This window comes from Protomyctophum parallelum, assembly GCF_964188405.1.
Source record: "Protomyctophum parallelum genome assembly, chromosome: 3".
NCBI lineage: Eukaryota > Metazoa > Chordata > Actinopteri > Myctophiformes > Myctophidae > Protomyctophum > Protomyctophum parallelum.
Window position 1 is genome coordinate 20,685,376 of NC_139698.1, and position 16,804 is coordinate 20,702,179.

Sequence of the window (16,804 nt, forward strand, 5' to 3'; positions counted from 1 at the left end):
GTGGTGGAGGAGTCCTGCAGTCTATGCTGTTGTTTTGTGAGTTTATATCCATGAAGACGAGTCACGTTGGTCTTAACACACGGGCTCTGTCTGTGTGACAGACGTGGAGTTCTTTTTGGGAACTATAAACACGTCGCCCTTCCTCGACATGTTGAGCTGTTTACTACATGAGGCTACAGCTCAGCGCAATGCTGTTTCCCTCTGCCTAGAAGAAAGGGGGCGGGGACTTTGGGAGTGCTGAGAACTCAACAGAGTTATAAGCAAACCACGCCGTCCATTGGGGTGCCGTAGCAACGTGTGGTTAGCTTGTAGATCTTTTATTTTTTGTGAACGAAACTGTCGTACTGCAGAAGTAAAAATTACGGCATAGAACTGCATATATAGAGTGTGCATTCACTGTCTGATGCAGCACATTTATCGTGATGAAAACGATAACTCTAAAAAGCCATATCGTGGAGACGTTGTATCGTCCCGACGATAATTATCGCCATATCGTCCACCCCTAGATTAAACTTGGCTGTTTAGACCCGTAGGTCTATCTAAAATGTACTGCATAACAATGTGAAGTGAAGTGGTGCCTTTGGGGGCACACGCAAAGTCCATAGACTTGGCTGCCACATGACATAATGACTGAAAGCCAGTCATTGAAGAGCCCCCTAAAAAGAAAAGAGGGAGAAAGTGAGGCCTGACATCTAAAGGTGAGGAGCATGCATACCGAATGGTGGTCTGCCATAATAAAGCTGCTTTTGGTGATTGTCATTATCTGCTGTACTCGATAGGTGGTGGTGCCATCATCTGGTACCACAGAACAGCGCGGTCCTGTTTGAATCTTTCACTGAGATGTCAGGCTTCACGCACATTTTGGATTTGGGGCTTGGTTACACTTTTTTAACCCATTCAGAACGGGAACCCCTTTTTGTTGTTTTAAGCATTATGTTATACTTTAGCTATTGAAAGAAATAGCAGATCTACAAGCTCATAGCGCGGCACCGAGTGCCGAGCTTGTAGGTCTGCAATTTTTTTAAGAATCGTCAAAATGTGGTGCAAAATGGAACGAGATATTTTCGGACGGGGCTCGGCCAATTTCATATGATTTTGGGCGTCTTTGACATGAAATATTGAGCACCACTGATATAGAAACAGGTAATTCAGAAAACTGTCATGATTTCGAAAAACATTTTTTAATTTCCAGTGTTAAAGAAATACTGGAATGATTGTTCACGGTGAGTGCACAGAATGTACCTTATCACAGTCGTTAATTTCATTTAATACATTTTCAAATGTAAAAAAGCAGAAATGGCTGATCTACAAGCTTACAGCGTGTCACAAAGTAAGCATTGTAAGCTTTATAGATCAGCTATTTATATCAGCTAAGTATAAAATTAATACATAGGTCTGTTATTTCTTTGAATACCGGTATTTATTATTATTATTCGTCATAAAGGGACTACGTGAAAAACACTTATTTTAAGGATTTATAAATATTATCAACAGAAAGCAACAGGAGCAGTTATTGAATTGACTATACTTTGTGATGATTTAAGTAAAATGTCATATGTAGTGGGAAAATATCAGAAAACAATATCTGCCCTTTGCAATTTTTGATTACCAAACCAAAAGCAGAAATGTTTAAAAGAATAAAATAAATGTATTCAATGTGTTCCAATGATCCCATGACACAATTAAATCGTTAATCTCAATTATTTGTGTGACGATTAATCGGCGACTTAAATGTTATAATCGTGACAGCCCCAGATATAGAACACGTGCATGCTCACTTAGGCCTCATTCACACCTATCAAACACCAATCAAGCAAATGTTTGGTCGTTTTTTTTAGGCCACCACACTGCTTTTCCAATGGGAGTCACATGGTTTGATCAAACATTTGTGTTTGATTTCTGATTGCTGGTGGTGTTCTGCCTCATCAAACACAAAATGTTCGGTCAAACCATTGGAAAAGCATTGTGTTGGCCTAAAAAAAACGGTGTTTGGTACGTGTGAATGAGGCCATACAGTATCTTTAATCAACCACTTGAGCCCTAAATGCTTTGTGGTGCATGCCGTGGGCTGAGGATAGCCAATCTACAAGCTCACAACGCGCTGGGATGCAAAGCCTTGTGATCTTATAGATCTGTGTGTGTTTCTTTCATTATATTGCCTAATGATCTGCCCAAAATGGGGATGCCAGTGGTTTAACGAATTGATGTCCTATAGTCTGTGTCCTCATTGGTTGTGGATCAGAATCACATGTTAATGTTTACCGGTGATTTATTAAACACACTTCCTCTTCTGATCCTCAAATGTATCTATAGGCGTGTATGCTGGTGATACTATAATTTATACAGTATGTATTAATTTATAATAAAAATAGACCATAATAGTTGTACTGTTAGTAAAAAATATATATATTATATGTTGGAGTGTACAGTATTTAGACATTTCAAGCCTTGGTGTGCCTACTGCATTGGTTTTTATTCTTTATTTTTTTTTGACAAGGCTGCATTCAAGTTCAGTCGATTCTGAAAGTGGAACATTCAAATATAGGAAAGTAAAATGAAGTTGATGTAATTTGGTAATGCCAGTAATAAATAAACTGCACTTTCTAGTTCTACTTATACATTTGGAGTTGAGCAGAATTATAATGAATGCACCACGTACAGCTTTATAGTTTTTACAAAGACATTCCTCTCTAGACATGTTACTGACACAATGGTGACCTGGAGAAAACCTGTTCTTTCTGAAGCAGCGTTGTATCTTGTGGGACTCACTACTGAATAAAAGAAATGCTGAAACGGATGTTGGGTATAGGTTTTCATTTACTTTGACTCTCTTTGTTTGAAGAAGCTGTTTGTTTGACACCGTGAGCCCTAATTTATACTTTGTTATATTATACGATGGTGCAGTGACTCGTACTGTGAAATGCAACGATCAGGCTGTGACCCCCAAAGTCATCATATGAAGCCTATGATTATTTTTCGGGGTCCCCAGTTCAAATAATATTATTTGACCCCTATTTGAACTTAGAAGCACTTGGAATTGTAGGAGTTGTTTACTTTTAGTTTGACACCACAGATATACAGTAGGCTATATATCTCTCCCCCCCCCTCTCTCTCTCTCTCTCTGGTTTGCTCTCTTTCCAAACAACTCTACTCCTCTACAATCTTCTTGCCTTTAGACCTGACCTCCGCCAACCTTCTCTTCTTCACCTGCTCATTTCTCTGTCATTCAAACAACAATCTGAGCAGCCGGCCAGTGTTAGCCGCAGCACTCATTCCAATCCACCGTGTTGGTGTTTAGCAAAACTCGCGAAATATATGCTGTTATTTCCAGGACTGTGCATTCTGCAGCCATACAAAGAAATTAGACCTGGCATTTTGGAGTTATTGGACCAAGATGAACAACGATGAAGTATGAGACTTGTTTATACTGTAATGACATGCCCAAAAAATGCCCATAAGTTTGTGTACCCTATCATTTTGTAGAGAAGGTTGTTGTCTTGAGTTAGACTCTATCTATAGTTTTGGTTTCACTTTGTCTATTGGGCAGTAGTAGAAGCCAGTAGGCTACTGTAGTACTCTAGCCCATCGGTTCCCAGCCTTTTTATACTGAAGTACCACCTCAGAAAATATTTGTCTCTCCAAAGTACCACCATAATAACTGATGTTAAAAATACAGGAGCGTATACCTGGCTTTTTTGTTCCATTCCTCAGCCAATAATGCAGCTGCTCTAGCCAGCTCTGTCTCTGACAAAACTCTGTCTACCCAGCTGGCACAAGACGTCTACTTGACGTTAGGATAACGTTGTACTCCAACGTTGGATGACCATCGTTGGTTGGTTGGATATGAAAGTTTGATTGACGTCATAACCCAACGTTGGTCTGACATAAAAACCTAACGTTGGTCTGACATCATAAACTAACGTTGGTCTGACATCATAAACCAACGTTGGATGACTATCGTTTTTTGGTTGGATATGAACGTTTGATTGACGTCATAACCTAACGTTGGTCTGAAATAAAAACCTAACGTTGGTCTGACATCATAAACTAACGTTGGTCTGACATCTGGATGACCATTGTTTTTTGGTTGGATATGAAAGTTTGATTGACGTCATAACCCAACGTTGGTCTGACATCATAAACTAACGTTGATCTGACATCATAAACCAACGTTGGATGACCATTGTTTGGTTGGATATGAAAGTTTGATTGACGTCATAACCCAACGTTGGTCTGACATCATAAACTAACGTTGATCTGACATCATAAACCAACGTTGGATGACCATTGTTTGGTTGGATATGAAAGTTTGATTGACGTCATAACCCAACGTTGGTCTGACATAAAAAGCTAACGTTGGTTTGACATCATAAACTAATGTTGGTCTGACATCAGGATGACCATTGTTCTTTGGTTGGATATGAAAGTTTGATTGACGTCATAACCCAACGTTGGTCTGACATAAAAACCTAACGTTGGTCTGACATCATAAACAAACATTGGTCTAACATCATAAAATAACGTTGGTCTAACATCATAAACCAACGTTGATTTGACATAACCTAACGTTGGTTTGACATCATAACCTAACGTTGGTCTGACATCATAAACTAACGTTGGTCTGACATCATAAACTAACGTTGGTCCGACATCATAACCTAACGTTGGACTGACATCATAAACTAACGTTGGTTTGACATCATAACCCAGCATTGGCTTGATGTCAACCTACGTTAGATATATGCTGAATTTTGGTTGGCCTCTTAATGTTATAGGCCACATTGTATTTTAGTTGAGAATATAATGTCAATCCAATGTTGGTATGATGTCAACCTCCAACATTTCCCACTGGGCACAGGACATCTGGAGGACAGATTAAGGTTTTTTTTTTAAAGTTTTAACAAGGTGAAAATACAATAGCACACAATATTATTTTACAAAGTTTAATAGAACATTATTAAATATTTCCTTAAACATGTAATTAGCATATTGGAATATGTATGCAGGTAATAGTCATATTGTGGTCCAAAGAGTTACAGGTTTCGTTAATAGGTTCATAGCCCAAATTTCCTTTGTAGGAAAACAAATTATTCAATTTGTGAAACTTTAAAATGATTATACAATACGAATGGATAAAAACAATATGGTGCATCTTTGAGGCATGTCTATAAAATATGTACCAAAGGCAAAAACATCAAAAAGACTGAATGAGAAATAACACAATAACACAAATAAAATCACTTAAAATTTAAATGTAATTAGTACATTAAGGAGAGAAAGAGAGACTCGTCGGGAGTGTATGTACAGTATCTGTTGCTATCAGCACTACCACACTCACAGTACCATGTGACACTGTGTGCTCCATCATTCACTTTTTATTTTGTTTTCAAGCTGTCTGAGCTTACTGTCCTGTTTCCAGCTCTATCATGAGCTGCCGCAAATCAGTTGGAGTCTTCTCTGCCAAGTTCTGTTTAAATTGTAGAGGGATTGTGTTCTTCTTTAGTTCCCCTAAAGATAAATGACAGAAATAAGCTATTGTAACAACTGTAGCTTGATATTTACATTATGAAATGTAAAGTATTGACTGACACATATCTGTTCAAAAGTTTGGTATCAGTGAGAAATTGTTATTTTAAAATTAAATGAGTTTGCAGATACGAGTTCTGTCTCTGCTGGACAATGTAGGGATATTCAACTATATTGTGGATTCTAGAGAACATGACATCAACATAAATTAGAATGCCTAAGGTCTATAAAGATAGACGGCTGTACTTACTTAATTTTCACAGTGACTGGTGCAAACTTTCTTTCTTTTTTGTATTAGCCAAAACAAGTGAATGCTGTTTTGGGTTTTGGCACCTACATACAGTTGGCTAGAGGCCAAATGTATCCGATCATATTATGCCCCCTACACCATATAAAATAAAGAAAATGTCAAGGAAAAGTTACATTGAGAAATTACATTTTTTAACTTACCATATACAACATCAAAAAGACGCAGGCCCCAGGGACTTAATTCTTGCCATGATGTCGACTAAGGTTGTACTGAAGTGTCAGTTCTTCTTGGTGCATCATCCAATGAATTATTCCCTGTGTCTCCAACGATGACAACCTGAGAGTATGGTAAAAGTCGCAGGAAGGAATGCCATATTAAGTGCATTAACAGCTAAGATATAATTATATGACCGTTCTGTAATGTCTTGCAGAAAACCGCGAGTTGAGAAAACAGGCTTGAAAGGTTCACTTCTGTGGACTCTTAGCTACATGTTTAAGCATTTATTTCATATTTACATGTCAATTTCAGCTCTGACATTTATTTCAGACATGCTCTAGTATGTGAAGAGTCTGCCGGACTGCTATTAACTCATTTTGGATTAAAAAAAAAATAATAATAATAAGCAGGCCTGCTTTATTGTCAACTGGCAAGTAATAGTCAAGTTCAGTATAGTGTGGATGTACTCACCCGATGGTTTTCTACTTGAGAGGACCTTTGATCTTGATGTCTCCCTTGCTCCCATTTTTCTTTCTTTCTTTACATTTGCATGTGCCCGGTCACACAGTCCTATAGTGAATGAAAATGATAATAAATACAACACATTATGAATGATAGACTATACAGATTTAAAGGTATATAATGCTTGAAACAAGATAGTTAATTTGGACAATTAGACTTTCACAAATGACACAAATCTTTCTGAGAAAAGAAAGAGGACAATGTATTGTGAACCCTATGGTAAACATTGACTCGTTGGTTGAGTGAAACATCAGATCCCTATACCCTTTCATTATTAACACTATAAACTTTTACGTATTTCACTGCTGACTGTAGGCGTTATGGGCAGTCCCCCTCCTCACTGCTGCCAGCAGCCATTGTTGTCAGCTTCCATACAAAATGACTGCTGGCTCCTTTGCGAACCATTGCGAGTATGATCACTACACTCACAACAAAAATCACAAATTTCCTATAGTAGATGGTCAGTGTGCCATCTGTCAACTTTACCGTGTCAAATAAATACTAATCTACAATGTAGGCATTTAGCAGACACCTTTTATCCAGTAAGCAGGGTAATGCAATGCAGAGACGTAGAGTCTCAGTAAACTAAGATTACAGGTAAACCAGCTCATCCAATTGTTCAAATTACAACCAATTTATGGACTTACTTTGGATTTGGTGGAGATTTGGTGGTGATTTCTGATGTCCTTTATTGCCCGGATCACACCAGTTTCTCATTTTGAAGTGTTTGGAAGCTGAAGACACAAAAGCGTGCACACACACACACACACACACACACACACACACACACACACACACACACACACACACACACACACACACACACACACACACACACAGCAAATGTATTAGTCTTAGTCTTTTGAGACTGCTGGTGTTATATGAAAATAGTCAAAAAGTGCTGCAAGTGTGATTGTGTAGACCAACTCATTTAGCTGGGGAGTGTAAAATGAAATGAAACCAAATGAACCAGTGATGGCCCATTTGGTTTCATTTTACAAGAGTTAAGGGTCCATTTGGTTACCAGCTCTCCATCATTTAGATGGGGACCACCTGGAGCCCCCTCAGGGACCACTGGTGGTCCCCGGACCACTGTTTGAGAACCACTTCTCTCAATGATTACTATAACAATAAAGAGCTATTTAATACTGTTACTAAACAAATACTCTAGATAGCATCACAATATATATCTAACACTGTTACTGAACAAACAATAGTAATGATTACTATCACAATATAGAGCTATTTAACACTGTTATTGAACAAAACTATAAAAAGCTTAGTTTATTATTACCTGTAATGGTCCATCATTGCTCCAACCTCTCTCTGTCTGTGTGCCACAAGTCTCCATGTCCATGATGCAGATTTAATCCAACAAATAGATCGGCAGCTACTTGTTTTCCTGTTAAACAGCCTTTTGGTGATTTTATTTTGGTTTGCTTTAACTTGTTAACTTCAGCTGTCTGATCATGGTGAGCCAAACTGCTGCTGTGTGTGCATGCCTGCTGTGCATTCAAAAAGAACACTCTGTTCCAGTGGACAAGTCACATGTGAGTCAAGAGCCAATGGGCTGCCTGCAACTCATAGCCAGCCAATCACCTTTCAGTTTTGTTCAAAAATGCTTTGGTGGGCTGGCAAAGGATGTCTGCAATGCATTGTGGGACTTGTTGGGGTAATACGTTGAAACAACGTTGAATATTGGTTAATTACCAACACAACTTAAATCCAACCAAATATCAACGTCAGTTGACATAAATTTAAATTTTCAATATGATGTTTTAACATTGACGTTATTCTGACATTGGATTTTTGTTGTCTGATGTCAGAACTTAAATCCAACCAGCGTTAATTGCCTGTCTGTGCATGTTGCCATAAGGCCATTGGCCTTATATATACATACACAATACAAATCAGTCCAAATGTACATATTAGACATGCATTTGTGATAGTTATAAATAAAAAATAATGATGACTCATTAGATTGGACGTCACCCACACCACCAGAGACATTATTTTCCAGTCCAAACAGTAGAGTTTGTCGTCCCAAATGTGGAGTGGATATACAGTAGGCGTATAAAGGCCGGCTCTATTGATAAACACTGTAAACAATGACGACAAGACTGTCAAGGGAATTTGCCTCTCCGTTTCCAGATATGAGTATCAGTATCCCTGAGCTGAGGACATATTACCAACTGTAAGATCTCAGTAAGGGCTACTGTCATTGATACGGAACATCATATACAGGTATATCACCTGTCAATGTAAAGAGGTACTTTGTTATGTTACAACAGTTAAAACAACAACACTGGACTGCTTTAAAACTACAAGGAAAGCTAGGTTGCCTTCGTGCTGCAGATCACACCATCTCATACACTATTCAAGAACTATGCAGTTTATGAGGATATACAGTAGTCACCTTTACATGCAGACAGATTATAGATCCTTCCAACCAGACCCTTCTCTGTGGTACCCTAATACGTTTCCTCATTGTCTGCACCATGAGCATACGTTTGTTAGACATACTAACAGTCCAACAGGCATTAGTTTGACAACACGCTCCCGACATGCGCTCACGGTTACAACTAACCCGTGGCTCCTGTCATGCATGTGGCAGGTTGCAACTGACCAGTGGCAGGTTAAAACTAACCAGGGACTTCCTCTGAGGTTATAGGTTTAGGGTCGGGTTTTGGGTATAGGGTGTCGGACTCATATAAGGACTGTTAGTACATCGGACCAAACACATGCACCCGTGTGCAATGCTTTTGTCTCAAGTAAAATTCAGTCATCTGGAAAAGGCTGAGGGCTATACAACCATGTATTCTGGGCCATATTGGTCCTGTAGCCCTGGAAGAGTTGTGCCACAGGTGATCATGAAACAGCTACAAATTGCTGTGGTTGGACTTGCAGGTTAAATTGATGATTATTACACTACACAGCCTTCAGCCAAATACTGTCCAATATTCTACATCCAGATTATGTTGGATTTCCATTAGGTTAAGAGCAACATAACCAACAAAATATCTATCATGTTGGGTCGTGTCCAGGGAAATGACAGGAAATGTACAGTTGGAATTAACTGGGAGACTCAATACAGAGTCACAAGGTTCAAGCTTACCATAGGTACATTTATTGTAGAATGTAATAAATGGAGGAATAGGGAAAGGGTAAGAGGATAACAGGGTCAGGGTGTTACAGGAGAAAGGATTGGGGGAAAGGGTGCGGTTCTTTCCTTTGTCTGTCACTTTATACTGTGTGTGTGTGTGTGTGTGTGTGTGTGTGTGTGTGTGTGTGGGGGGGGGGTGCTGTAGATGGCCTGTATGGTTGTTCTGAGATCCCACATTAGAATGTAACGTTGTGTGGATGTTAACTTTATTACGTCTATAAGATGTTTGCTTGTAGTCAAATACCCGACAACAGCATGTCAGTATTCTACGTCAATCTGACGTTGGGATAATATGTTGAACAGACGTTGGATTTTGGTTACTTACCAACACAACTTAAAACTAACCAAATACCAACGTCTAATGATGTAAGACTTTAACGTTGTGTGAACGCTGGCATTATAACGTTAGGCAGACATTGAGGTTTGGTCAAAATCCCAACAACAGCATGTCAGTATTCTACGTCAATCTGACATTGGGATAATACGTTGAACAGACGTTGGATCTTGGTTACTTAACAACACAACTAAAAACCAACCAAATACCAACGTCTAATTATGTAAGACATTAACGTTGTGTGGACATTGGCATCATAACGTTAGGCAGACATTGAGGTTTGGTCAAAACCCCGACAACAGCATTTCAGTATTCTACATCAATCTAACGTTGGGATAATACGTTGAACAGACGTTGGGATTTTGTTACTTAACAACACAATTAAAAACCAACCAAATACCAACGTCTAGATGCAATAATTTAACGTTGTGTGAACGTTGGCATTATAACGTTAAGCAGACCTTGAGGTTTGGTCAAAATCCCGACAACAGCATGTCATTATTCTACGTCAATCTGACGTTGGGATAATAAGTTGAACAGACGTTGGATTTTGGTTACTTACCAACACAACTAAAAACCAACCAAAAGCCAACGTCTAATGATGCAAGACTTTAACGTTGTGTGGACGTTGGCATTATAACATTAGGCATACATTGAGGCTTGGTCAAAATCCCGACAACAGCCTGTCAGTATTCTACGTCAATCTGACGTTGGGATAATACGTTGAACAGACGTTGGATCTTGGTTACTTAACAACACAGCTAAAAACCAACCAAATACCAACGTCTAATGATGTAATACTTTAACGTTGTGTGGATGTTGGCACCATAACGTTAGGCAAACATTGAGGTTTGGTCAAAATCCCGACAACAGCATGTCATTATTCTACGTCAATCTGACGTTGGGATAATACGTTGAACAGACGTTGGATTTCAGTTACTTAACAACACAACTAAAAACCAACCGAATACCAACGTCTAATGATGTAAGGCTTTAACATCGTGTGGACGTTGGCACCATAACGTTAGGCAGACATTGAGGTTTTGTCAAAATCCCGACAACAGCATGTCAGTATTCTACGTCAATCTGACGTTGGGATAATACGTTGAACAGACGTTGGAATTCGGTTACTTAACAACACAACTAAAAACCAACCAAATACCAACGTCTAATGATGTAAGGCTTTAACGTTGTGTGGACGTTGGCACCATAACGTTAGGCAGACATTGAGGTTTGGTCAAAATCCCGACAACAGCATGTCAGTATTATACGTCAATCTGACGTTGGGATAATAAGTTGAACAGACGTTGGATTTTGGTTACTTAACAACACAACTAAAAACCAACCAAAAGCCAACGTCTAATGATGCAAGACTTTAACGTTGTGTGGACGTTGGCATTATAACATTAGGCATACATTGAGGTTTGGTCAAAATCCCGACAACAGCCTGTCAGTATTCTACGTCAATCTGACGTTGGGATAATACGTTGAACAGACGTTGAATCTTGGTTACTTAACAACACAGCTAAAAACCAACCAAATACCAACGTCTAATGATGTAATACTTTAACGTTGTGTGGATGTTGGCACCATAACGTTAGGCAAACATTGAGGTTTGGTCAAAATCCCGATAACAGCATGTCAGTATTCTACATCAATCTGACGTTGGGATAATACGTTGAACAGACGTTGGATTTCGGTTACTTAACAACACAACTAAAAACCAACCAAATACCAACGTCTAATGATGTAAGGCTTTAACGTTGTGTGGACGTTGGCACCATAACGTTAGGCAGACATTGAGGTTTGGTCAAAATCCCGACAACAGCATGTCAGTATTCTACGTCAATCTGACGTTGGGATAATACGTTGAACAGACGTTGGATTTCGGTTACTTAACAACACAACTAAAAACCAACCAAATACCAACGTCTAATGATGTAATACTTTAACGTTGTGTGGACGTTGGCACCATAACGTTAGGCAGACATTGAGATTTGGTCAAAATCCCGACAACAGCATGTCAGTATTCTACGTCAATCTGACGTTGGGATAATACGTTGAACAGACGTTGGATTTCGGTTACTTAACAACACAACTAAAAACCAACCAAATACCAACGTCATTTGACGTCAGATTAATACGTAACTAATGACGTTGGAATTCGACGTTGTCCCGACGTTGGATTTTGGTTGTCTGACGGTCCAACCTAAATCCAACCAAAAGAAAACGTCAACTGACGTCTTGTGCCAGCTGGGTAATCACTGATCAGCACAACTGATGATATTTCTAATGTGCTTAATCCGTTCTCAAATGTTCTATTAACGGCTATAGGTGTGCAGTCATGCTCATTTCAGCACGGCTGGATAGCCTATTTCAACCAATTGCTTGGTCATAAGAACTACTTCTAAATATTTCATTCCACTTTTGTCTTTTTTCCTTTTTTGGGGGCGACTCCTCTGTGTTCCACCAGAGAGGGGCTCAACTGAAGTACCACTAGTGGTAGTGGAACCAGTGGTTGGGAACCTCTAGCCTACATTTCATTGGGCTTTTATGGTGTGCTGTACATCTTTTGTCTTTCTTCTATTTTGTGGTTCACTTACGATTTATCATTGACCTCTATGGCTAGTTTAACCCTCTAAGACCCAGCGTTGCTTTATAGCGACAACTGTCAACTGAATTACTTAAATATTATAATTTTTTTCTGTTCTTTTTTGCACCTAAACGTCATCAGTGATGTTCATTGCAATGCCATTTCAATGCCATTGGTCATGATATTTGCATATAAATACCCCCCACAGAGCCTGAAATTCACACAAATAAAAAACCTATGACTTTTGACCTTTAACCCCAATAAAAGTAAGTAAAATAATTGTAATATATGTTTTTTTGAGATCATTAGAAGAAATTAACATATTTTTTAGTCTTAGTCCTAGTAGTACAAAGTAGTAGTAAGGTTGAAATCTATTTTTTGCAAGTAGAAATTAATGCGGGTCTTAGAGGGTTAACTGTATAAGTACTATAGTGTTGTAGTCGAGAGACCACCTAAAGCGAGACAAGACCAAGACCTAGAAGGGTCAAGACCGAGACGAGACCGAGACCGCCGCGAGTCTAGGGGGTCCGAGACCAAGACCAAGACCTAGAGGGGTCGATCGAGACCAAAGACGAGACCGAGACCGCCGCGAGCCTAGGGGGGGGGGGGGGGGGGGGGGGGGGCGAAACCAAGTCAAGACCAAGACCTAGTGCCTATCTTATTTGATAGGCACAGAAAACAATCTTGATCTGAAACACTGCAAATATATTTTACTGACTTTGGCTCACAATTAGGTATACAGTACTACAGCATGATTCATTCAAATATTTATTTTAAATATCAATGAATGAATATCAATGAGGCATGCACATCAGAGCCTGTGTGTTAATTAATTAATTCATATCCCAAACTATACCAAATCCAAACCTTGTTAATAAGGCCAAACCTTATCAATATTAATAGTATATGTATTTAAAGCCTTTTCAAATGTTTATAGGTTACTATTGGAATTGCAGGTGCTGCCAAATAAGTAGGCCTAATTACCTCATGCCAGGCAGTCAGTTGCAATTATATAGGTCAGATCAATCAGCAGAGCAGCTGAGCAGCTTCTCACTCTGCAGCACAATTTTATAGTATTTCTGCTTCTTTACTTGCTGTGTAGACCAGTAGCCAAAAGCTGTGATAAATGGAAATTATGTTCGTGGAGTTTTATTTTGAAGTTTAGCGGGAGTCGCCGAGTCTCATGTTGTTTTATTCTGTCTAACTTGACGCCGTTGTTCACGTTATCTTCCTAATTATCTCATAAAGTGTTTACAGAAGAGGAGAGAGCTGTGTGTAGTGTATGCTTTTATAATTCTGTCATCATCAGCAGCTCATCAGCTCACTTGACGGTTCGTGATTTTGATTTAATTCTATGGAAATCTCAAATTATTATAATTATGTTCAGACTTGCACATTCATTTTCACTTTAAACAAGTAACCAGTAACGCTACAACTTGTATGCGGCTCAGTTATATTACTGTGTTGAAAAAATTGTTGCACCATTTAGTTGTGTTCTACAATTTTCTGCATTGTGATGACTATAGTCAACACAATGCAGAAAACAGAACAGCTAACGTTGCACTGAATTGCAACTTCACATATATATATGTGAAGTTGCAATTCAGTGCAACGTTAGCTGTTCTCTTCTGTCCTTTCAATGGACAACAGTCAACCTGTCTCCAGCCCTGAATAGCTATAGCATTCAAATAAAAACATGTCCTGGCGATTCATGAAGTGAAACGAAATGTAAATTCAGATTCAGTGTCAGGCTAGACAACAGTTGCTATTGTGACTCAAGGAAACGTACCGTGTCATATGACATAATGTCAATGATGATAACTCGTCATGACATGTGACTGATCCACAGACAGTAGGTGGTTTCGTCATGGACTTATTGGTGTAAGTACAGCTGAGCTCAACATGAATCATCATCAGGTGCCAGCCAGTCATACAGCATACAACAATAAATCTTTCTCAAACAGCAGTGGTGTAAATTATCCTAGCTACAAGTACATTTACTCAAGTACTGTAAGCCTGTTTAAGTTTTGAGGTATTTTTGTTTACTTTACTGGAGTATTTCCAGGAGGTATTTTTGTTTACTTTACTGGAGTATTTCCAGTTTTCGGTATAGGCTTTTTCTTCTATCTCGGAGGCAATCTATTTGAATACGTTACTTTGTCGATTTTGATAGAAAAACATGCACCTCTTCAACATTCATAACATTGCAGACATTTGAAAGTATACAATCTGCTATTTTCAAAATATTTGTATACAAAAAGTTATATTGGACTTGTAACAGAGTATTTCTACACTTTCTTCCACTTTGAGAATCACTGCCATTGGAGTTCAACTGTGTTCAATTAATAATAATAATCATCATCATCATTATCATTATCATCAACACCATCCATCAAACAAACTTCAGATCTTCAAAATGTTGTTGAAATATCATATTTATATTTTTATTTAGTTTGTTTGCTACAACCTGTATGATTTTGTGGACATGAACTTTTTTGCATGTTGAGCAGGACTAATAAGTAAAAACAAAACCTTTAAGGTCAACCACCAGTTTGACCTCGAAACGTTGTCAATAAATTAATAATTGGAGAAGATATGAGTGTGCGCCATGCGGGTTCATTCTTCTTTTCCCAACCACACCAATGCAACTCCTTGACTTTCAAGGAGTTGCAACTGTGTGGTTTGCGCTGGCCTGGCATACATACAGTTGTAGATAAACAGAAGTATCATCAGCTCTCGGGATCATTATTTTACTTTGGCGTTAATGTTGTGGATTTAACTTTGTGTGTCGCATCGACATGCTTCTTCCACAGGATGATTCAGCAGCAGATCAAGACGAGATGTCATCCTACTTTCTAAACGTGCCAATGTTCTCCTCTGCTTCCAGATGGCCCAGAGCAACGGAGAAGCTCTCTCTTCGTCTCTCTCTCTGTGGCTGTCTCTGTCCATCATGTTGTGTGTCTGTGAGTGTCTGCCTCAGTCTGCTGCATCCAGACTCTTCTCCCATCATCAACCCCGACAACACAAAGGTATGCCCCACTCTCTCCCTTGGTACTGGTCTGTTTTTCACACTTTTAGACCACATCCGTGATCATAATATGAGCATACCCAACAATGGATGCCACAAAAATGGGTACATTTTAATTTTTGTGTATTTTAAATTTTTATATCAAAAGTCCATAAAATTGAATTTGAATTACTTCCTGAAAACAAACGTATTGCGTGATGACGTTTTTTGAAAAAAATGTGGCACAAATCATTGAATATATATTCTTTCAGAGCGAACATTTTTAACTCAAATCTTTGCTTCTAGGAGGTCCCCGGAACAACATATTTTCAGATGGGGGTCGGCAGCCAATTACATATGACACTGGGGGTCCTTGAAATGAAATAGTTTGAGCACCACTGACACAGAAACACAGGTTTTTAAGAAAAACTGTCACAAAGAAGACATTTGTAGAATTGAACTTAGGTCTAAACGGGTTAACTATAACACACCATTTACCCCTTTTATTCCCTTTTGTGTTTTTTGTTGAATAGCAGATATAGCAGCCGAGGTGGCGGGCTACGCCGACGTAGCCAAGCGGATCATAGACCTGGCCGTGTCCGGCCCGGCCCAGAACCGCTCCTACACGCGCCTGGCCGACCTCACGGACACCATCGGGAGCCGATTCAGCGGCTCCCGCAGCCTGGAGATGGCCATCAAGTACATGCACAACGCCATGACCCAGGACGGACTGGACGTTCATCTGGGTGAGGTCGGCTGGACGGATGGATGGATAAATGAACCCATTCTGACCTGAGATCAGATTCTAAAAATGTCTGTTTGAAAATGACAGTTTTCTGAAAAAGCTACGATTTTTCAAAAATAGCAGACCTTCAAGCTCGTAGCGCGCCACTCGGTGGCGCGCTATGAGCTTGTAGATCTGTTTTTTTTTTTTTGCTCCGGCTCCGATTCCGATTTGATTTTTGAGTATCTGCCGATACCGTTTTTTTCCCCCGAGCCAATATTTATATTTTTTATAGAACACTTATGCCATATCACAATAGTATAATATCGAAAATCACAGACAATGATACTAGGGATGTTCAGGTTTCTTTGCTCCGAATCCGATTCCCGATCATTGGAAAATGAAGTGACCGGCCCTGATTTCCGTTGATTTTAAGGTCAACTTGTACCTACGCAACTCCTTACAACTG

At 39.2% G+C, this 16,804-nt stretch overlaps 1 protein-coding gene across 2 annotated transcripts in view; it reads left to right on the plus strand.

Annotated features, from left to right (window-relative positions):
* Positions 1–13,826: 13,826 nt before the first annotated feature.
* LOC310855409 (carboxypeptidase Q-like) overlaps positions 13,827–16,804 on the plus strand; it is a 33,676-nt gene continuing 30,698 nt past the window's right edge. Inside the window, exons 1-3 of one of the 2 annotated variants that reach the window (XM_083760393.1) lie at positions 13,827–13,935; positions 15,492–15,633; positions 16,145–16,357. In XM_083760393.1, coding sequence (XP_083616519.1) covers positions 15,492–15,633; positions 16,145–16,357 — 355 coding nt within the window. In that variant the 5' untranslated portion in view covers positions 13,827–13,935. The remainder of the gene's footprint in view (positions 13,936–15,491; positions 15,634–16,144; positions 16,358–16,804) is intronic. The other variant, XM_083760394.1, reaches the window with a different exon arrangement.